Here is a 22,089-nt window from a genome sequence, read left to right as displayed (position 1 = left end):
CAGGCTCGAGGGGAAGCTTCACGATGGCAGGGGAAAACGATGGCATGAGCAGAAGGGGGACATCACCCCCTGGCCAACATAAGATGGACCACAGCAACAGGAGGGTGTGCCAAACACTGGCATGGGGAAACTGGCTATAAAGCCCATAAGCCCGCCCCCAACAATACACTCCCTCCAGGAGGCATTAATTCCCAAATCTCCATCAGCTGGGGAGCTAGCATTCATAACACCTAAGTTTATGGGGGACACCTGAATCAAACCACCACAAGCATGATGGTCCAAGTTTGTTGCATACAGTGGCACATGTATCTGGAGTTTGTTTGCAGGTACAGGAGGCCCTAGTCCACCAGTACTACTCTCTCTCAAATACTACTCTCTCACAAATCAGTAAAAAAAAAAAATTCTAGGACTAGGGGGGTTGCTCAGTGGTTAAAGGTACTTATTTTTAAAGCTTACACCAGTCCACTTTCAATTCCCCAGACCCTTATCAACCCAGATCCTTCTGTTTGCAGCAGCAAGAGAGTAGTACACCTAATACATATAAACACACCCATAAATAAATAAATTAAAAAAATAATAAAGCTGGGAATGGTGGTGCATGCCTTTAATCCTAGCACTTGGGAGGCAGAGGTAGGAGGATCACCATGAGTTCAAGACCACCCTAAGACTACATAGTGAGTTCCAGTTCAACCTGGGCTAGTGTAAAAAAAAAATAAAATAAAAATAAAAATAAAAAAAATTGGCTGGGCATTGTGGCACATGCCTTTAATCCCAGCACTTGGGAGGCAGAGGTAGGAGAATCTCTGTGAGTTAGAGACCATCCTGAGAGTTCATAGTGAATTCCAGGTCAGCCTGGACTAGAACGAGACCCTACCTTGAAGAAAAATGGTAGCTGGACATGATGGCACATGCCTTTAATCCCAGCACTTGGGAGGCTAAAATAGGATTGCTGGGGGCTGTGAGTTTGAGGCCAGCCTGAGACTACATAGTGAATTCCAAGTCAGCCTGGGCTACAGTGAGGACCCTACCTCGAAAAACCAAACAAAAAAAGGAAAACCAGACTTTGGTGGCACATGCTACAATCCCAGCATTTGGGAAGTAGAGGCTGGGAGGTAGAGGCAGGAGGATCAGGGGCTCAAGGTCATTTTTAGCCACATAGTAAATTCAAGGCCAGCTTGGACTTGAATTCTACCCACTAAAAGTACCACCACCCTACAAATTGAATAAGGGTCACTACTACTTGGTTGTATAGGTTCTCTGTGTATCCAGAGGCACCAGTGACCCATGGGAGCTGGTTTGGGAATTTTTTTTTTTTCTTAAATGAAAGGTCACAGCTGGGGTGTGGTAGCACATGCCTTTAATCCACGCAGTCAGGAGGAACTCTATAAATTGAGGCCAACCTGAGGCTTCAGTGAGTTCCTGGTCAGCTAGAGTAAGACCCTGCCTCTACAAAAAGAAAAGGTCATGTAGATTAATTTGGGGAGTGGGCTGCTGCTCCAGCTTGGTGGAGGTAAGATGCAGACCAATTTAAGAGCCATTTTGAAGGAACAGTTGATAAGGCAAAATGATTAATTAGACAAGAGCCAACGGGGATGGCTTGGAGGGTAAAGTGGAAAAAGCCAAAGTGGAAAAAACCGTAACATTTTGAAACAATTCCAAAAATTTTGTTTCATTCTCTAAAATTTTAAGAAAATTTAATTTGTTTGTCCACAAATTATTTTATATCCAGGATTCTGCATTGCTGAATAGATCAGCTTAAAACAAAAACTGCACAAGAGTCAAAACCTAAGAAAAAATTGGTAAAAGAAAAAAAGAACTAACCCAACAGTGTAGTGATGTCAGTTTTATCCTACAGTTGCTATTGCTTTTCTTACATCAATAAAGGAGTTTAACTTTCATTCCTCTCTTTTTGTGGTTTTGCATTTTTAAGAAAGTTTGCATCTCTGAAGTTTCATGCTTGGATAGATATACAAATAATAGAGAACTGAGGACAACAGGAAAGGGGAAGATGGCTTGATAAAATTGCTTCAATTTGAAACTAAACTTTCATGGAATTTTCTAGCTAAAAAGACTCCATGCCTATTTGTTTGTTTGTTTATTGGTGGTGGTGTTCACTTTTTTTTTTCTTTTTTTGGTTTTTCCAGGTAGGGTCTCACTCTAGCCCAGACTGACCTGGAATTCACTATGGAGTCTCAGGGTGGCCTCGAACTCATGGCAATCCTCCTACCTCTGCCTCCCAAATACTGGGATTAAAGGCGTGCGCCACCACGCCCAGCAGTGGTGTTCACTTTTGAGACAGGGTTTCATGTATCCCAAGATGGCCTTGAACTCACTGTGCAGCCAAGAATGATCTCGAGGACTGGAGAAATGGCTTAGTGGTTAAGGCGCTTGTCCATAAAGTCTAAGGACACAGGTTTGATTCCCCAGTATCCATGTATACCATATGCATAGGGTGGCACATGCATCTAGAGCTCCTTTGCAGTGGCTGGAGGCCCTGGTGCACCTCTCTCTCCCTACCCGCCTCCCGCCTCCCTCTCTCAAATAAATTAATTAAATACTTTTTAAAAAATAACCTTGGGGCTGGCGAGATGGCTTAGCAGTTAAGACGTTTGCCTGTGAAGCCTAAGGACCCCAGTTCAATTCCCCAGGACCCATGTAAGCCAGATACACAAGATGGCACATGCATCTTGAGTTTGTTTGCAGTGGCTGGAGGCTCTAATGTGTCCATTCTCTCTCTCTCTTTCAAATAAATAAATAATTTTTAAAAATAACCTTGAGTTTGCAATCCTCTTGCCTCTGCCTGCTCAGATTACATTCCTGATGCACTACCATACCTTATTTATGTTGTGCTGAGGATCAAACCCCTGGCTTTTTTCAGGCTAAGCAAGCACTCAACAACTGAGCTCCATTCCCAACAACATACTTTTTTGTTTGTTTGCTTTAGGTTTTTGGAGTTAGGGTCTCACTCTAGCCCAGGCCCCGGAATGCACTATGTAGTCATGTAGCCTCAGGGTGGCTTTGAACTCACGGTGATCCTCCTACCTCTACCTGCACACCCAGCTCCAGCCCCAGCCGTGTGTGTGTGTGTGTGTGTGTGTGTGTGTGTGTGTGTGTGTGTGTTTAGACAGTGGGACCTGGAAATCTCCACCCCCCACCAAGAGACAAACAGAGGCATTATCAGTAAGAACAGTCCCATGGATCAGAAGCAAAAACTGAAGGAAAGATAAATGGCATCTGGGGGAAAAGTCTAAACAAAGAGATGAAACCAGTCGTGGTGACTCACACCTGTAAGCACAGCATTCAAAGGCAGAGGCAGGATTACAAAATCAAAGTCAGCTTGTGCTTCATAATCAGACCCTGCCTTAAACAACAAAATAATTGGAGATGGGCAAGAAATTGGCATAGTTGTTGAGCCAACCAGGGAGTATTAGGGACTTGACTCAACTGGTTCCATCACTAGGAATGGAGCCCCCACAAAAGTAACCATTAGAAAGCTGGGCATGGTGGCGCATGCCTTTAATCCCAGTCATCGAATGGCAGAGGTAGGAGGATTGCCATGAGTTCAAGGCCACCCTGAGAATACAAAGTGAATTCCAGGTCAGCCTATACTAGAGTGAAACCCTACCTCAAAACAAAACAAAACAAAACAGTAACCATTAGAGATGGCAAGTCCTCATACAGAAGGCAGTGTGGGAACAGCAAGGAGGGTACTTAGCTGCAGACTGAGGGTGCAGGGTAAGGTGGTGGGAGCACCAATAAGGGCTTGCTCAAGAAGAACAGCTGGTCTCAAGGTGCAGGAAGCCATGCTTGCCAAGGGCCCAAGGCAGTCCAGAACAGCTGAGATGGTGAAGATAGGAAGTAGGAGTGATTCAGTGAAGTCTGGTGAATCTGGCGAGAGGAAGGAGCAGAAGAAATAGGGAGCACCTGCTATTTGGTTCCCTATTAGGCATGGCTGGCAAGTCTCTACCTGAATGGAAATGATAGAGATCTCGGAGAATCACTGGCTTAAAATGGCCCTGGAACGCTCCAGGAAAACACTTAAGAATGCTCAAAACTTCTTAAGCATATACCACTTCCACTGTGACACTCTCAAAGGACAAAGGTGCACACAACTAACCAGAAAGATGGGACTAGGCAGTTAGTGAAAGAATGAACTGTACAGTTCCCATTCCCAGACTGCGAAGGTCTGCCAAGGAAAGAAGACAGGGACTTAACTTTAGAAAGTCAACCAAGGAAAGGGCCCTGCACTTTGAAGGGTAAAATCAGCCAGGGGTAAAAGCACACAGGCTACTGAGGCCTTGAGGCAGACAGGCACAGGTTGAGAAGACCAGAGGCACCCCTGCAAATGGAGTGACACCTTGGGACCAGGAAGTGTAAGATGAGACCACAGCCAGCTTGTAGAGCAGCCAAACTTCCACAGGCCACCAAGGGACTTTGGAATCTCTTTTCTAAGTGGACGAGAAACCACTGAAAGAGAAGAGTGACTTTTGAGAGAAAAGGATGGGGGTTGCAGAGAATTAGTGAGAAGGCCAGACAGCCAGGTATGGTGTCACACACCTTTAATCCCAGCACTTGGGATGCACAGGTAGGAGGATCGTTGTGAGTTCAAGGCCACCCTGAGATTACATAATGAGTTCCAGGGTCAGTCTGGGCTAGAGAAAAATTCTACCTCAGGAAAAAAGAAAAAAAAAAAAAAAAAAAACAGAAGGCCAGACAGTAGATCACTACATGTGCAAGTTGACAGATTCAAACGCTGTGTTGAAGGTCTAAATAACACTTGCTCCTGGATTCAATGTGAATAAGTCAGGTGATCCTCAGGTCTAGAGTACCTGTGTGGATGCCAGATGCAGGAGCACCACTTTGCATGCATTTCACTGGATTTGTGTATTAGCCAATGAGGTCTATATGGGACGCAAGCTAAATAAATTGTCACATGTGGAAGTCAGAAGCTCAGTGACAGCAGTTAAGGAATTTGTCCATCAGCCACAGGTGGAAAGAAATACCAGGTGAGCTCTCAGAGAGGAGGTGGTAGGCAGAGAAGTCACACCAACCTAACTGCTTATGTAGGAGCAAAAAAGTTGAAGCACCAGTGATTTTGAAGAGCAGTTTCTTTGGAATGGTGAGGATAAAAGTGAGTGATGGAGCCGGGCGTGGTGGCGCATGCCTTTAATCCCAGCACTAGGGAGGCAGAGGTAGGAGGATCACTGTGAGTTCAAGGCCACCCTGAGATTACATAGTGAATTCCAGGTTAGCTTGGACTAGAGTGAAACCCTACCTCAAAAACCAAAAAATAGTAGGAAATACTAGAGAGCATTTATTTATTTATTTGTTTTTTTATGTTGAGGTAGGGTCTAGCTCTAGCCCAGGCTGACCTGAAATTCACTCTGTATCCAAGGCTGGCCTTGAACTTCCAGGGATCTTCCTACCTCTGCCTCCCCAGTGCTGGGATTAAAAATGTGTGGCACTAATCCTGGCTTGTATTGTTTTTGTTTGTTTTGTTTTGTTTTTCCAGGTAGGGTCTCATCCTAACCCAGGCTGAGTGGAATTCACTATGCAGTCTCCTCCTACCTTGGCCTTCCGAGTTCTGGGATTAAAGGCATGTGCTACCACACCCTGGTTTGCTTTTTTTTTAATTTTATTTTTAATATTTATTTGCATGGGAAGAGAATGATAATATAAATGGGTGTGCCAGGGCCTCCAGCCACTGAAAATAAATTCCAGATGCATGTGCCACTTTGTGCATCTGGCTTTACATGAGTACTGGGGAATTGAACTCTGGGTCATTAGGTTTGGCAGGCAAGCACCTTAACCACTGAGCATTCTCTACAGCCCTGATTATTTTTATTTTTAACTTTTTTTTGGTTTATTTTATTTATTTATTTGAGACCGAGAGAGAGGCAGATGGGGTGGGGGAAGAATGGGCGTGCCAGGGCTTCTAGCTGCTGCAAACGAACTCCGAATGCATGTACAACATTGTGCATTTTGTATTGGGGAATCAAACCTGGGTTGTTAGGTTTTGCAGTCAAGTGCCTTAACTGCTGAGCTATCTCTGCAGACCCTAGTTTGGTTATTTTTTTTTAACTTTTTTTTTTTTAAGTAAGGTTTTAGTCTAGCTCAGGCTGACCTGGAATTCACTATGTAGTCTCAGGATGGCCTAAAACTCAGAGATCCTCCTACCTCTGCCTCCCAAATTCTGTGATTAAAAGCTTGTGCCACCATGCATGGCATTTTTTTTCAAGGTAGGGTTTCACTCTAGCCCTGGCTGATCTGGATTTCACTATGTCATCTCAGGGTAGCCTCAAACCCATGGCAATCTTACTACCTTTACTTCCCAAGTGCTGGGATTAAAGGCATGCACCACCATGTCCGGCTTGGTTAATTTTTTTATGTTTTTTGGTTTTTCAAGATAGAGTCTCACTCTAGACCAGGCTGACCTGGAATTCACTATGTAGTCTCAGGGTGGCCTCGAACTCACAGTGATCCTCCTACCTCTGCCTCCTGAGTGCTGGGATTAAAGGCGTGTGCCACCATACCCGGCTCATTTTTAAAAATATTTTTAGTTATTAGCAAGCAGAGAGAGAGGGAACAGAGGAAACAGAGAGAGGCGATGGGCATGCCAGAGCCTCTTGCCACTGCATAGGAACTCCATACGCATGTGCCAGTTTGTGCATCTGGCTATTTATGTGTGTACTGAGGAATCAGCCCTGGGCCTGCAGGCTTTGCCAGCAAGTGCCTTCAACCACTGAGCCATCTTTTCAGCCCCTCTGCTCTGTTTTTTTTTTTTTTTTTAAAAATATGGAACGCTTCACGAATTTGCGTGTCATCCTTGCGCAGGGGCCATGCTAATCTTCTCTGTATCGTTCCAATTTTAGTATATGTGCTGCTGAAGCGAGCACCTCTGCTCTGGTTTTTAATGAGATGCTATACAGTTGCTTCTCACGCCACATTCTAATGGCAGATAAAGGGTGAAGGAGCAAAGCAAGCACGGTTGTACTTGCAAAGGCTTTAGACACTTTGTGTACAACAGTGAAGCTAGAGGCTCTAGGGGAAAGAATGAGAGGTGAGTGATGTGCTTCCCTGTGTCTAGGCCCTTCAGCCTATCTGGCCATGTAAGCTCCTGGTGGGGAGACATCAGGCACCTGTGTTTTGCCCTCACAGGACAGGAGGCAGGTGGGTGGACGGAAGGAAAGTTTCTTATAAAGTGGGAATGGGTCAATGCAGTCCCTCTGAGACAGTCAGGAAGAAAGATGCGGAAGGGCCTTGCTCAGGGCCACTTTTCCCTTTGTGAAGAGGGAAGTTATAAGGGTTTGGGGATTTGCTCCTCCAATCACCACAGGTTTCCTGGAAGGGGGCAGTGTGAAAGGACCAGGTTTGGGGGAGCTGTTGGAAGGCAAATGCTGAAAACAAGGTCCACAGATGGAAGGCTGCTGGGTGAAGGGTCCTGTTCCCATGCTTGCCCATCCACATCCAGCCTCCTGGGCAGTGTTAGCCTGCCTGGTCTTCAGCTTCCCTCAACCTTCACCTTGAAACCACGTGATACTGGAGTCTGTGCAGAGCTGGAGCTCCAGCTAGAAGATGCTTAGACGGTCCCAGGAATGGGGTGGAGCATGGTGACCGGATGCCCCTACTCCTAGGGCCTGCGCAACCTAATGAGAGACTTATGTGGCTATTATCCCTCAGACAGTCGTCCAAATCCGCTTGGAGCAGGGCAGCGAGTAGTAATCTTCCAAAAGGCCTCCAGAAGTAGTGTCCCTGTGAGGGAAGGAAGTTCCGGGCCATCCATCACCAAAAGGGGCATTCCATATCTTTGGTCCTTTCGGTTTCCTCACGCCTGTGTATAAACCTCCCCTACTGCTCCAAATGCACATGGCTTTCGTCCACCCCAGGTTCCCTCCTTTCATGGCTGGGTGACAGTGGCTTGGACTCCATCATCCCAGTCCGGGCTATTGCTGGCAGTACTGGTGCCAGTGTGTGGGCGGGGTTAGGGAATAGTACTTTGCTTGGTTCAATCTGAAGCCTAGAGATCTGTGGAATCACTTTCTGGGACGCCACCCGAGATATCAGGTCAGAGATTTCTCCAACGGGCCGCGGCGCTCACCCTATCGCCTTCCTACCTACACGCACGTGCAGCGCACGCATTACCACTGGGGACCTAGAAGATGACCAGGTGGAGGGGCCGTTGGCGGAGAGGCAGGCACGGTGCAAGCGCGCCGCGGCCACCTAGTTAGGGTGCGCGAGGAGGAGGAGGAGGAGGGAGGAGGAAACACGCGGAGAAAGGAGAATACAAGAGGAACTGCAACGTGAGGAGGAACACCGGAGGCGGCGGCGAAAGAGGAGAGGGCCTCGAGGAGGAAGAGCAGGGGTGGGAGGAGGAGGCGAGGTTAGCGCCGAGCCAGCGCGTGAGTGGAGGAGGCGGGCAGCCGACGGGCGTGGCCCGGCGAGCCCCACTGCCAAACTGGAGGGCGGGGCGGTGGTGTATTTAAAGCGGACACCCGGGCTCCGGGGCTGCGGGCCCGTCGGGGTTGTTACCAGACCCTCCGCAGCCCGCCACATTGGTGCGGGCGCCGGCGAAGCCCAAGAAGCCGGGTGCTCGCGGGAACGGACGGACCAGCGGCGGGTGAGGCGCGGGGCGGCCGGCTCCGCGGCCTCCGCGCGCGGGCACACTTCGGAGCGGCATTAGGACCCAGGCGCGGCTCGGGACCCGGGGGTGTGTCGCCGGAGCCCGCCGAGACGCCAAGCACCCGGTCCCGCAGCTCCGAGTACTGGGTGAGACGCCCGTGCGTGTGTGCAGTCGTCGGGCGGCCGAGCGCCCAGGCCATGACCTTGGGCACGGCCGCTGGGCGGAGGATGCTGGAAGCTGCCCGCCAAGCCGGGAAGCGGTGGCAAGGTCTCCCTGGGCTCCGCGGTCACGGCGTGCCCTGCGTGTGCGCCTAGCCGTCGGGGAGACCCGGAGAGGCTCGGGGGCTTGTCGGCCTGGGCAAGGGTTGGGGTGCGAGAAAGCCCCAGCGATGGTGTGCAGGACGTGAACAGGTCGGGGCACAGCCTTGGGGATGGCGCTCAGGTTGGCTGAGCTCTGGCCGGATTGAGATCCCTCAGCCTTTGAACCAGCGGTGTAGCTGGTGGCGGCGGGGAGCTCAGGAGTGGGCAGGGGGCAGCTAAGGGGTCTCCACCGCCTCCAGCGCAGAGGTCTTCGGAGCCCAGCCTGCCACCGTCGGAGTCTCTGCGTATGAGAGCCAGGTTTGTCCTACCCGGGCCGCAGGATGCTCCCCATCCCTGCTCTTCCATGCCCTCGACTGCGAGCTTCGGACGTCACTTCGACCGTCCGTGCCCTCCCTTCGGGGTGCAGCTCCCAAATGCACCTCGCGTGCACATCCTGCACGGGGACACCCTACCCCCACCCCAGTGGACGCGCTTCGCTCTCGCGCTTCCTTCCTCGCTCGCTGCCCAGCGCGGCACAAACAGCCGGGACCATCGGGGCTGGGCACGGGCAGCCTTCAAGGGTTTCGCGCACCCACACCCCGGCCTCTTCCTTGCGGGCCTGCGGTGCGACTCCTTGGTGGGCTGGGATAGGGTGGCACCCTGGGGTGTAGGCCGTTGCTGAGTCGCTCCTGAATGACCCTTGGCACGTGAGGGAAGGGAGAACTGTTCATGCTATGGACGTTTATGGCCCCCAGTACCGGGATAGATCTGAGAGGGAGAGAAACGACATACTCAGAGAAGGATCCAGCCAGGCCCAGGTGCTGGGTTCAGGTCTCCTTCCCTCCAGCTCTGACTGGATTCATTCAGCCAAACTTGTATTAATGGACTGGAAATGGCCGCTTCCACACTCCCCCCCCCCCCCCCCGCCCCGCAAACGTGAGCAGCCGCTCGCTAATAGATGGGCTCAGGAACTTTATATCTTAAACGGGTCCACCCAAGCTCAGCGGAGGGTGGGAGCTCCTTACTACTGCTATCCCCTGCCTTTCTCCCCTGGGTGGATCAGGCTGTGTTCCTCTGGAATCAGCAGGGAATTGTAATGTGGGGTGGGTTGAAGATGGCACAAGAGACTGTTACTGGTCAGTGGGTCTGGTGACAGTTCTATGGCTTCCTTTTAGAAAATTATCCTTTGACCATGTCACAGAATGGATACCTTGAGGATTCCAGTGAGTACTTCCCAGGTGCGTATATAGAAAGCTCCTTGGTCAGACCCAGCTCATGCACTTGCATGCCCAGAGAGAGCACTGGCCACTTGTGGCCCAGTCCTGGCGCAGGAGTGCTTTAGATCCCGCCCTCTAGGAGTCTGGGGCATGCTGCCTAGACAGCTGATGAGGCTGGCCAGTGGCAGATGCCTGCCGGTGTTGAGGCTCCAGCATAGGCAGCTCCTCAGGCTATCAGCATCACCTGCTGTTCTCTATGGTGGCTCACTCACTGTTCCTTACTATCTGACCAGCCTCAGGCCACATGTTGTACCTGTTCTTATCCCTTGGATTCCCATAAACCCTGGGAGAGTAGTTGTAATTGTCCCTTTAAGAAAAGCTAATCTGGGCCAGGCCTTTAATCCTAGCACTCACGAAGCAGGAGAGGCAGAGGTAGGAAGGTCAGCCTGGGCTAGAGTGAGAATCTACCTTGATGGGGGGGGGGCACAAAACTAATTTGGGCTTCTTGTTTGTTGTGCATGCTCAGACTGGTCTAGCTGTCTTCCTGTAGCTGGCTCCATACTACCTGTCAGTATTGAGCCTGGCAGAACTGGTGATGTGCTTTTATCCAAGCCCCCAGGGCATGAGGGCTGTGTGTTAGACTGATTGTTGGCAGGTTTGCTTTATGTTCCTGCTGTAGGATGGTGTCACAAGAGCCCTGCAGAGACCTAGGGGGTCTAAAATCTAAGAGGTAGAGTCTTGTTTGTTCAAACAAACAAGGTAGAATCCAAATCCCAAGTGTGGCGGGCAGCATTGGAGATGGGGAATAGTGGGTGCTAGGAGTGGTAACAGAAGGCAGTTGGGTTGGGGAGAGGGTTAAATAGGCAGACCTGGAATCGAGGCAGAGTCTGTAATGACCTTCGCAACAAAAGTAGGGAGGACATCTGTTTGTTTTTGCCAGGTAGACTATGTAGTCTCAGGCTGGCCTCAACTCTCAGTAATCCTCCCACCTCTGCCCCCCAAGTGCTGGGGTTAAAGGTGTGTGCTACCACGCCCAGCAAGACTTTTGTTTTGTTTTGGTTTTTGGCTTTTTCAAGGTAGGGTCTCACTCTAGCCTAGGCTGACTAGACTTTTTTTTTCTTTTTGAGGCTTCCCCCCCCCCCCAGGCTGATCTGGAATTCACTATGTAATCTCAGGGTGGCCTGAAACCTTTTTTTGACACAATAGTTATTTTCTAAACCCTGGATGCAGTGCAGGCCTGGAGTTGGGGGTCATCAGGTCCTGAGTTCAGGACATTAGGAAATACAGGGCATGGGATATACAGAGCAAACTGGTGAGTGGAAGTGAGTCAGGGTGAGTCACTACCTGGCAGGTGTGGGCATGCTGCTGACCTGTCCCTGTACAGATGTTTGTCACACATTAGCTAGGTCTGAACTATAAGGACCCCTTTTCTAGGAGTGAAAAGACATAAGTGAAAGACTGTTGATGACCTGAAAGAGGTGCTGAATGGGCCAGGAAAGGGAAGGGCCCATGGAGAAAGGTTTCAAGTGAACATTCCTAAAGAAGGCCCTGGAGTGAGGGATAACGTCTGCTGAGGACAGGAGTAGCCATGCCTACGGAAACTGACTGCCTAAGAAAATGGGGAGGGGAGTCTGATGGGGCCTGTGGCACTGTGGCCCAGAAAAGAGCTAACAGAGTGGTTCAGGCTGTGATCTTTCTCCAACTGCAAGGGAGAAACAAACATTTGCCTGGTACCTGGAAATCTAATTACATGAAAAGGCCTAGGAGGGTGGCAGGCACACTTCAGGAATTCTCTGGTATGGTGGTCCTGCTGTACCCTGGGGAGAGACGTGATGGAGACAGGGACTCCTGGTACTGTTCTCAGGCTCATGTGCTTCCTGAGAAAATAATGGCTGAACTGAGGCTCAGCCTTGTTGCTAAGTCAGCCCCAGCTGCTCTTCCAGAGAAGAGGAACCTTCATCTCTGTTCAAGCAAGGGGGAGGGGAGGTCATCTGCAGCTGCTTCTCCTTCCCTTGGGTTCCCTAGCCTAGGAGCCCTGGATGGCAGGGCTAAGAGGCTTTATTTATTTATATACTTATTTATTTTTTGGTTTTCCAAGGTAGAGTCCTGCTCTAGCTCAAGCTGACCTGGAACTCACTATGTAGTCTCAGGGGTGACCTCAAACTTACAGCAATCCTCCTACCTCTGCCTTCCGAGTGCTGGGATTAAAGGCATGTGCCGCCATGCCCGGCTGCTATTTTTACTTTTATTTATTTTTTTGGTTTTCTGAGGTAGGGTGTCACTCTAATTTAGGCTGGCCTGGAATTCACAATGTAGTCTCAGGGTGGCCTCAAACTCATGGCAATTCTCTTACCTCTGTCTCCTGAATGCTGGAATTAAAGGTGTGCGCCACCACGCCCAGCCTATGTCTATTTTTTAAAATATTTTATCTATTTGAGAGAGAGAGAATGGGTGCCACAGGGCCTCCAGCCACTGTAAAGGAACTCCAAACCCACTTACCACCTTGTGCATCTGGCTTATATGGGCCCTGGGGAAATGAACCTGGGTCCTTTGGCTTTACAGGCAAGCACCTTAACCACGGAACCATCTCTCTAGCCCTCCCTCTTTTTTTCCTTTTTTTTTTTTTTTTAACTTTTTGATAATTTGAGACTCTTCTAGCCCATATGTAGCCTAGAACTCATGGTGATCCAATTGCCTTAGCTTCAGAGCCAGCATGACTGGCTTTGTTTGTTTTGCGACAGAATCTCACTGTATAACCCAAGCTGGCCTCAAACTTTGGATTCTCCTGCTAGATGACAGACATGACTTTATCTGCACTGTTGCTCCTTTCCTGGCAGGGTAGGAGTAGCAGGCTCTCACCATTCACTGAGCACACCCAGCATGGACAGCTCAGGGGTGCCTAGTCCTTGGGCTTGGAGCCACTCCTTCTATTGTACAGCATTGACAGCTGGCCCACTTGGATCTCTCTTGGTGACAGCTACATCTCTGGGATACTTCAAGAGTGACATGGATGATAACCCTGAATTTCGGGAAGAGAGCCTAGGGGATGAGGCCTTTGACACAGTCAACTCCTCCATTGTGTCTGGCGAGAGCATCCGTTTTTTTGTCAATGTCAACCTTGAAGTGCAGCCATCCAAATCAGGTACGGGGGCTTTAGCAGGGAGGCCAGGGGCCTGCGAAGACATGGATTTGCTCTTTGCTCTACCAAAGAGCCCAGAGGTGGTGTGGCAGCATGCTGAGGTCTCCTTCCATTCCTCCAGACATTGAAACAGCAACTGGTGGCTGTGTGCTCCTACATACCTCCCGCAAGGTAAGGCCTCTCCAGCAGGGCTGTGCTGGGTCTCAGGCTAGGGAGCTGCTTCCCTTAGAACCCCATGCTTTGTGTCCACATGCTTCCAGACATTCATACAAGCTAGCCTGGGTCAACCCTCTTGTATGAACTACTAAAGGCCTTCATGGAGGGAGGCCTCAGCAGAGGCTGTGGCCTTACCCAGGGATCTGTGTGGTTCTGTATCTGGGGTTTCCACAGTACCTGAAATTAAAGAACTTCAAGGAGGAGATCCGTGCACACCGGGACTTGGATGGCTTCCTGGCACAGGCCAGCATCATCTTGAACGAGACAGCTACCTCTCTGGATGATGTGCTGAGAACTATGCTAAACCGCTTTGCCCAGGACCCTAACCATGCAGAACCTAACTGTGACCTGGACCTGCTTATGGCTAAGCTCTTTACAGATGCTGGAGCCCCCATGGAGGGGAAAGGTAAGGCCATCTTCTTGCCTTGGCAGGTGAGAGCATTGTTGGGCCGGCTAACCTTTCTACCTTCTCCTCAGTCCACCTGCTGTCAGATACCATCCAAGGGGTGACTGCCACTGTGAGAGGGGTACAGTACCAACAGTCATGGCTCTGTATCATGTGAGTTACCATTCTACCTATACTCACCACACCTGGCCTCTCATTTGTTATCCTGGAGCTAGTTGTCTCATTGTGTCCCTGAAGGGGTGGGTGCTGGTCAAACACACTGTCCCATTTGGTCTTTTTGTTTGTCCCTAATGATGGCTACCAGGTGTCAAAGTTGGGTGTTCTGGGAGGTAGGAGTCCCAGCTTCCAAGGGTGGCGATGGTCCTTTGTGCTTTCTCCAACCAGCTGTACCATGAAGGCCCTACAGAAGCGGCACGTGTGCATCAGTCGCCTGGTTCGGCCACAAAACTGGGGGGAAAACTCCTGTGAGGTTCGTTTTGTCATCCTGGTGCTGGCCCCACCCAAGATGGTGAGTTTGAGTCTTAGGTGCCCCATGGAGGAAGGTCTAAGGTTGCCTTGTCCTTTCTGTCTACTTGATTAACAGAACAATCTTTGCTAAGTCCCTGTTGCATCCAAATTTTTCCAGAAGATCTAACTTAAAAGAAATACTTCTTTAATTGTATTTATTGATTTGAGAGAGAATGGGTGTGCCAGGGCCTCTAGCCACTGCAAACAAACTCCACATGCATGCACCACGTTGTGTATCTGATTTACATGGGTACTGGGGAATCAAACTTGGGTCCTGAGGCTTTGCAGACAAGCACATTAACTGCTGAGCCATCTCTTCAGCTCAAGAAATACTTCTTACAATCAGTGTGACCAAGGGGCTCAGATTGTAGCTTGGCAGCACCACATGTGCTTAGCATGCACAAAGCTCTAGATTCAATCCCAGCACAAAAAGAAAAGAGTAAAATTACTATGATTCAAATATTGGGGCCTTTCTTTGGCTTGATGCCCCCCACCCCAACTCTTCCTGGCCATTAAATCACCTTGTCAGGGGTTCCCTGCTTTTTTTTTTTTTTCGAGGTAGGGTCTCACTCTAGCCCAGGCTGACCTGGAATTCACTATGGAGTCTCAGGGTGGCCTAGAACTCACGGCAATCCTCCTACCTTTGCCTCCCAAAGGCATGTGCCACCACGCCCAGCTGGTTCCCTGCTTTTATGGGGACTAAGACAGGTGCAGTTTGGGATTTCTCCAAGGATTTAAAAATCCTGAGTAGGAAATTGTGAGGCTCCCTCCCAAAACTTTAGAAGGCCCATAAAATTAAAATGCTTTCATTGGCTACCTCTTTTTTCTTCCTTTAGTGCTGGGGATGGATTCCAGTGCCCTCATGTACATGCAGGGCTGGGCAAGTGCTCTACCACTGAGCCACACCCCTGCCCCTTCCATTATATTTTTTAATTGACAACTTCCATAATTATAGATAATAAACCATAGTAATTCCCTCCCCTCCATACTTTCCTCTTTGCAACTCCACTCTCCATCATACTCCTTCCCCCTCTCAATTAGTTTCTTCTGTTTTGATGTGATCATCTTTTCATCCTATTATGAGGGTCCTATATAGGTGGTGCCAGGCACTGTGAGGTCATGGATATCAAGGCCATTTTGTGTATGGAAGAGCATGTTATAAGGATTCCTACCCTTCCTTTGGCTCTTACATTCTTTCTGCCACCTCTTCCACAATGGACCCTTGGAAGGTGTGATAAAGATGTTTTAGTCCCTGCCATGTGAAAGAAGCTTCTCTAACCACAAGTGAGAGTAGTATTAATATGTGGGTATGAACATTAAGAGAAATGCTTACTGGAGAGTTTGGTGAGCATAGTATGTATATTTAGCCAGACAGCAGCAGACGTTGCACCCCTAGGGCTCATAACCTCCCCTGTTATAGGTTTTCAGTATTAGGCATGTATTTCCTCCCATAGAGCAGGCCCCAGTCCAGTTAGAGAGCAGTTGGTTTCCCCTATAACAGACATGCCACGATTGCACCCATTGGCTCATTTGTCTTGGCTGGCCCAATTTAAGACTTGCAGTGTTCACTGTTGTTTATCTCCACTGGTGATTTCTCTCTCCCATGGAACTGTGTGCAACATAGTTTTTTTTCTAGCTTTCTGTCAACTAGTCTATGTGGAGGAAGTTTTCAGCTTAGCTCCAGTAGGATTTCTCAGTGACCTTGCAGCCTAAGTATGTGGAGTCTTCAGCAATATTTTTGTTTGCTTTTTTGAGGTAGGGTTTCACTCTAACCTAGGCTGACCTGGAATTCACTATGTAGTCTCAGGATGACCTTGAACTCACAGCAATCCTCCTACCTTTGCCTACTGAGTACTGGAATTAAAGGCATGTGCTACCATGTCCAGCTCCATTAACTTTTAATTTTTTTTATTATTTTGCAAAGAGAGAGAGACAGACAATGGAAATGCCAGGGCCTTTAGCTGCTGCAAACAAACTCTAGATGCATGTACCACTTTCTTCATCTGGCTCTATGTGGGTACTGGGGAATTGAACCTGTGTCATTAGGCTTTACAGGCAAGTATCTTATCTCAATCTCCCTCCATTAAGTCAGTTTTTTTTTTCTTTCTCCAGCCCCACACTTAGCTTCCAGTCCAACCAGTCCAGGGTGCAATAAAGACATGGAGGGTTATTTATTTATTAGAGAAAGAGGCAGAGAGAGGGGAAGACAGAATGGGTACACCAGAGCCTCTGGCCACTGCAAATGATTTATTTATTTACTTAAAAGAGAGAGAGAATGGATATGCCAGAACCTCCAGCCACTGCAAACAAAGGCATGTGCCATCTTGTGCATCTGGCTTACATGGGTACTAAAGAATCAAACCTAGGTCCTTAGGCTTTGCAGGCAAGTGCCTTCACCGCTGAGCCATCTCTCCAGCCCTCTCCATTAACTCTTTAGTTGTTGAGTCGGGGTCTCATAGGTCAGGCCAAACTCAACTATCTATGTATTGTTGAACAAGTCTTTTGCCTTCCAAGTGTTGGGATTACAAATCTGACACTACACCCAGCTTTACTTGGTGTTTTTAATAATTCTGCCTCTGCCTCTGATGGAAGTTCCCTCCTTTGGCTTTTTAAAAATCTTTATTTATTTTGAGGGAGGGAGGAGAAGAGAATGGGCATGTCAGGGCCTCCAGCCTCTGCAAATGAACTCCAGACACATGAACCATCTTGTGCATCTACGTGGGTTCTGGGGAATCAAACCTGGGTCCTTTGGCTTTGCAGGCAAGTGCCTTAGTCATTAAGCCATCTCTCCAGCCCTCCTCTGGCTTTTTCTAGGCAGCAGGGTTAAGAATATCCCTGCCAAAAGTCATATTGGCATGCTGTCTGTAGTGTTACTGTGCTGGGTTGAGGGGAATGGCAGCTGGCAGAATGTCCAGAACAGTGGAAGGAACAATAGCCTCCAGCTACCCAGGAGCTACATTGTTAGTGCCTTGAGACAGGCCAACCAGCACTGTACTGCTTCTCAGGAATATGGCCTGGCCTAGTACATATCATGCAAAAAGCCCCAGGGCTATTGCTTTGAGTATAGACAAGGGAACTTGGGCTGGTTATTGAGTAGGCTGCCACGGCTGAGGCTGGACATGAGTTCATGGTTCATGGATAGGTTCCAGCACTCAGAAAACTGGGGTAGGAGGATTGCCATGAGTTTGAGGATAGTGTGAGCTACAGAGTGAGATCTTGTCTCAAACAGAAAGGAAGACGGGGGAGGGGCGGGGGGGGAGGATGGAATTAGACCTGTGGAAACAGTCAGGGTACATTAATGCCTCTGCTTTAGGGACCTAAACGTACTGCTGGCTCACAAGGAGAGCATCTGCCCCTTGCTTGGCAAGGGCAAGCTTCCTTTGCTTTCCCAGGGACTGCAGGTCTGACTGTCCCATCCTCCATCTCCAGAAAAGCACCAAGACAGCAACGGAGGTAGCACGTACATTTGCCACCATGTTCTCAGACATCACCTTCCGCCAGAAGCTCCTGAAGACCCGCACAGAGGAAGAATTCAAGGAGGCCTTGGTGCATCAGAGACAGCTGCTTACCATGACAGTGCCAAGAGCAAAGGGACATAGCATGAGCTCCCTCCATACTCACAGACACTCTCAGGTAGAGTTCAGATGGGCGTAGTGGGAGGGGACATGGACTAGCCCAGGCTAACAAGCACTTTCTTTTCCCCTAGCCCCCAAAGTGGAAGGATTTTGTCCCTTTTGGGAAAGGCATCTCGGAGGACATCATGCGCAGGTTCCCTGTGTACCCACTGGACTTCACAGATGGTATGTGGCCTTATGGCCCAACCAGAGCTTGGCCTTTCAAGGCCCTGGGGCCTTCTGTGTATGTCCTGCACCCCCAGTGAATGTTCTGTCTCTTCCTCCATTCCTAGGCATTATTGGGAAAGGCAAAGCTATAGGCAAATACATCACCACCACTCTGTTCCTCTACTTCGCCTGCCTCTTACCCACCATCGCTTTTGGGTCTCTCAATGATGAGAACACAAATGGGGCCATCGGTGAGAGTCTGAGGGTTCGTAGGGATGTGCCAGGCAGGATCATGTACTGTGGTGACCTTCTGACCTTTACACCTCCACAGATGTGCAGAAGACCATAGCTGGGCAGAGCATCGGAGGCCTCTTGTACGCGCTTTTCTCCGGGCAGCCACTGGTGATACTGCTGACAACCGCACCCCTGGCCATCTACATCCAGGGTGCAGTGGGGGTTGAGGTGGGAGCTGGTAGCCAAGGTCCTGGATTCCGGTTCCACCCTGACTGCCCACCTTCCCCCACTGCTTGCAGTGATCCGTGTCATCTGTGACGATTACAACCTGGATTTCAACTCCTTCTATGCGTGGACGGGCCTGTGGAACAGTTTCTTTCTTGCACTTTATGCCTTCTTCAACCTCAGCCTGGTTATGAATCTCTTCAAGAGGTGACTGGTCCTGAGCAGCAGGGACCCTTGAGGCTGGGAATCTGGGTCAGCTCTCACGCCAAGCTCTTGTAACCCCAGGGTAGACAGGGTTTTCTCCAAGGGGCTGAGGTGGGCTCACTGGGCAGAGTGTGGAGCCCTGGGCTTCTTTCATGTGGAGTAGATTCATGCAGACAGACAGGGAAGTCTTCCTTCCTCCTCCCCAGTAACATTACCCCCCCCACACACACACAATCTTATGGGGTAATCACCTCCTCACAGGTCAACAGAAGAGATCATTGCCCTCTTCATTTCTATCACATTTGTGCTGGATGCTGTCAAGGGCATGGTCAAAAGTGAGTTCAGGGGTGGGGGTGGTCAGCTGCAGAGGGCTGAGCTGGATGGGTGGCTCTCAGCTGTGGTCTCCTTGGGCAGAGAAGGTGTCAATCTAAGGTGGTTCTCTCACCTGGTCAAGGGTGCTGTAGTAGCTGTGGCTGACACAAAGGAACGTGGGTGTCAGGGCTGCCCCAGACGGGACTAGAGATGGGGTGAGGTCCTGGGCTGGGCATGCTGGGGAGGGGACAGTTGCAGGGCTGAGGAGACAATAGGTAGATCAGCAGGTTGGTAGGTTTGTGGTTGACAGGCCAAAGCTTTCCCTTATTCCTTACCCCCTTGCCCTCCCCTTATGACCACCTCCCCTCCCTTTAGCGTCTCTGCCCCTTCCTGTGTGTGTGTGTGGGGGGGTCTCTACCGTATATCCAGAAAGAAGCTAGGAACCCAAATGGTTTAGCCGGTTGGCTTGTCCACAGTCTTCTGGAAGTACTATTATGGTCACCACTACACAAAAAGGACTTCATCCTTGGCGAGCCTGCTGAGCATCAGTACCAGCCCCAACACCAGCTTCCACGCTGCCCTCAACACCAGCCTCCTGGCCAGCCCCATAGAGCTGGCCACGGCCAGCAGCCCCAACACCACTCACTCGGGCCAGGCCACTGCCGTGCTCAGCCTCCTCATCATGCTGGGCACACTCTGGCTGGGCTACACCCTCTACCAGTTCAAGAAAAGGTGAGCGGACACCTATGATACAGCTCTCGGGAGGCAGAGGCAAGAGGATCTCAAGTTTGAGGCTAAGCTAGGCCAGCTGCATAGCAAAGTTCTAGGGCTACATATCAAGACACTCCAGAAGATGAGGAGGGGTGTCAGGGTGAGGGGAGGGCCACGCAACCCTGAGGCTATGCTGATACACCTACCATCTCCAGCCCCTACCTGCACCCGCGTGTGCGTGAAATCCTGTCTGACTGCGCCCTGCCCATTGCGGTGCTCTCCTCCTCCCTCATCAGCTCCTGTGGCTTCCAGGACATTGAGAGTGAGTTGGTCTCTACCAAGGGTGAGTTGTGGGCTGCATGGGCTTGCTCTCTGGGGACTAGTGGCCAAGCAGGAGTCTGTCCCTTATTGCAGTGAGCAAATTCCGATACAATCCCAGCGAGAACCTCTTTGAGATGGCGCAGATACACTCTCTGTCCCTGGAGGCCATTGGCAGTGCCATGGGCCTTGGCTTCCTGCTCTCCTTGCTCTTCTTCATTGAGCAGAACCTAGTGGCTGCCCTGGTCAATGCACCAGAGAACAGGTATGGAGGGCTGGGGTCTCAACAGGGGCAGGGGATGCCTGGCCTTCTGAAGGCCAACAGCTCCGTCCCTGTGTGCTCACGTGCAGGCTGGTGAAGGGCACTGCCTACCATTGGGACCTCCTATTGCTGGCCATCATCAACACAGGGCTGTCTCTGTTTGGGCTGCCCTGGATCCATGCCGCCTATCCCCACTCCCCTCTGCATGTGAGGGCACTGGCTTTAGTGGAGGAACGTGTGGAGAATGGGCACATTTATGAGACGTGAGTGTCACAGTGGCCCCGAGTCCTGCAACAAGAGCCATGTGGACTTAAAGTCTTGGTCACATGTCACCTAGGAAGGGATGTGGCTCAGGGCCCTGCTCTTGGCTCCCACAGAATTGTGAATGTGAAGGAGACAAGGCTGACCTCACTGGGTGCTAGTGTGCTGGTAGGCCTCTCCCTGCTGCTGCTGCCCTTCCCACTGCAGTGGATCCCAAAGCCTGTGCTCTATGGGCTCTTCCTCTACATCGCTCTCACCTCCCTGGACGGCAACCAGCTCTTCTCGCGTGTGGCCCTACTGCTCAAGGAGCAGGTAGGTGCTGAGGCCAGGGAGGGAGCATGGGATGGGGCACAGCCATCCCTGTTCCCATGTGTGGTTGCTCCTCCCCATAGACATCATACCCACCAACACACTACGTCCGGAGGGTGCCCCAGAGAAAGATCCACTACTTCACAGGCCTGCAGGTCTTACAGCTGCTGTTGCTCTGTGCCTTTGGCATGAGCTCCCTGCCCTACATGAAGATGATCTTTCCCCTCATCATGATTGCCATGATTCCTATCCGGTATGACATGGGGCAGCAGGGCCCACCCCAGGGCTGGAAGAGTGGCTGGGCTGGCTTCTGTGGGAGCCTGCTGCCTTTTCTTTCTGACAATCCACTGCTGTTGCTTCTGCCTCCTACCTGCAGCTACAACCTGCTACCCCGAATCATCGAAGCCAAATACTTAGATGTCATGGATGCTGAACACAGGCCTTGACGCTTGACCCACATCCCTGGCCCTTGCCACCTTCCCCATCCTTTCAGGCCAGCCCTGTGGCTAGATAGGAAGATGTGGGCATTGTGGTCATGGGTCTGTGCTATGTCCTCCAAGCTGTCTCACAGGACTAACCACCCTGGATTCAGTGGTTTGTGGCCATCTCTCCCCATTGCCCTTTAGCTTTGGGTCAGAAACACTGACCAGGGTAGGACTAAGTAGAGTGGATTTTCTTTTGATAAAAGAGTTGTTGCCCAGAAGCGAAACCATTTCCTTGATTGTGTAAGGAATTCACTTGTGTACACATCAGAAAATAAAGGCCCTGTTTCTATGCTTCTACTTGCAACATCCATTCCTGCCATTCTACCCCAGCCTTGGAGAGGAGGGCTGCTCTGGGGTGGGGGTGGGAGGCGGGCAGTAAAAGTGATCCATGTTTCTCTTTCTTCTTCTTCTTCTTTTTTTTTTTTTTTTTTTTGGTACTGTTTTTGGCTTTTCGAGGTAGGGTTTTGCTCTAGCCCAAGCTGACCTGGAATTTACTATGTAGTCTCAGGGTGGCAGTGATCTACCTTCTAACTCTGTTGAGATTAAAGGCATGCACCACCACACCCAACTCGACCCATGTTT

The 22,089-nt window shown here is 50.2% G+C and overlaps 1 protein-coding gene and 1 non-coding gene across 4 annotated transcripts; one reads left to right on the top strand and one right to left on the bottom strand.

Moving 5' to 3' along the window:
- Positions 1 to 6,789: 6,789 nt before the first annotated feature.
- On the bottom strand, positions 6,790 to 6,896 carry LOC123463036. The gene has a single exon (XR_006638648.1). It is a non-coding gene; the product is annotated as a U6 spliceosomal RNA (small nuclear RNA).
- Positions 6,897 to 8,708: 1,812 nt separating this feature from the next.
- Positions 8,709 to 21,804, top strand: Slc4a11 (solute carrier family 4 member 11). Of its 3 annotated transcripts, none has more exons than XM_045157612.1 (20): positions 8,709 to 8,766; positions 10,095 to 10,157; positions 13,114 to 13,278; positions 13,397 to 13,446; positions 13,666 to 13,897; positions 13,969 to 14,050; positions 14,282 to 14,405; positions 17,834 to 18,037; positions 18,111 to 18,204; positions 18,312 to 18,437; positions 18,518 to 18,631; positions 18,720 to 18,852; positions 19,111 to 19,184; positions 19,638 to 19,893; positions 20,088 to 20,194; positions 20,287 to 20,455; positions 20,542 to 20,715; positions 20,830 to 21,025; positions 21,106 to 21,275; positions 21,399 to 21,804. In XM_045157612.1, the coding sequence occupies exons 2-20, from the start codon at positions 10,112 to 10,114 to the stop codon at positions 21,466 to 21,468; spliced, it is 2,586 nt and encodes an 861-aa protein (XP_045013547.1). In that variant the 5' UTR covers positions 8,709 to 8,766; positions 10,095 to 10,111; the 3' UTR covers positions 21,469 to 21,804. The 3 variants fall into 3 exon arrangements, with proteins under 3 accessions (XP_045013547.1, XP_045013546.1, XP_045013548.1); XM_045157611.1 differs by lacking the exon at positions 8,709 to 8,766 and adding an exon at positions 8,879 to 9,237; XM_045157613.1 differs by lacking the exons at positions 8,709 to 8,766; positions 18,312 to 18,437 and adding an exon at positions 8,879 to 9,237.
- Positions 21,805 to 22,089: the final 285 nt, after the last annotated feature.

Source organism: Jaculus jaculus, chromosome 8, assembly GCF_020740685.1.
Source record: "Jaculus jaculus isolate mJacJac1 chromosome 8, mJacJac1.mat.Y.cur, whole genome shotgun sequence".
Lineage (NCBI taxonomy): Eukaryota > Metazoa > Chordata > Mammalia > Rodentia > Dipodidae > Jaculus > Jaculus jaculus.
Note: the sequence above shows the minus strand (reverse complement) of the source record. Positions and strands in the feature narration are given on the sequence as shown.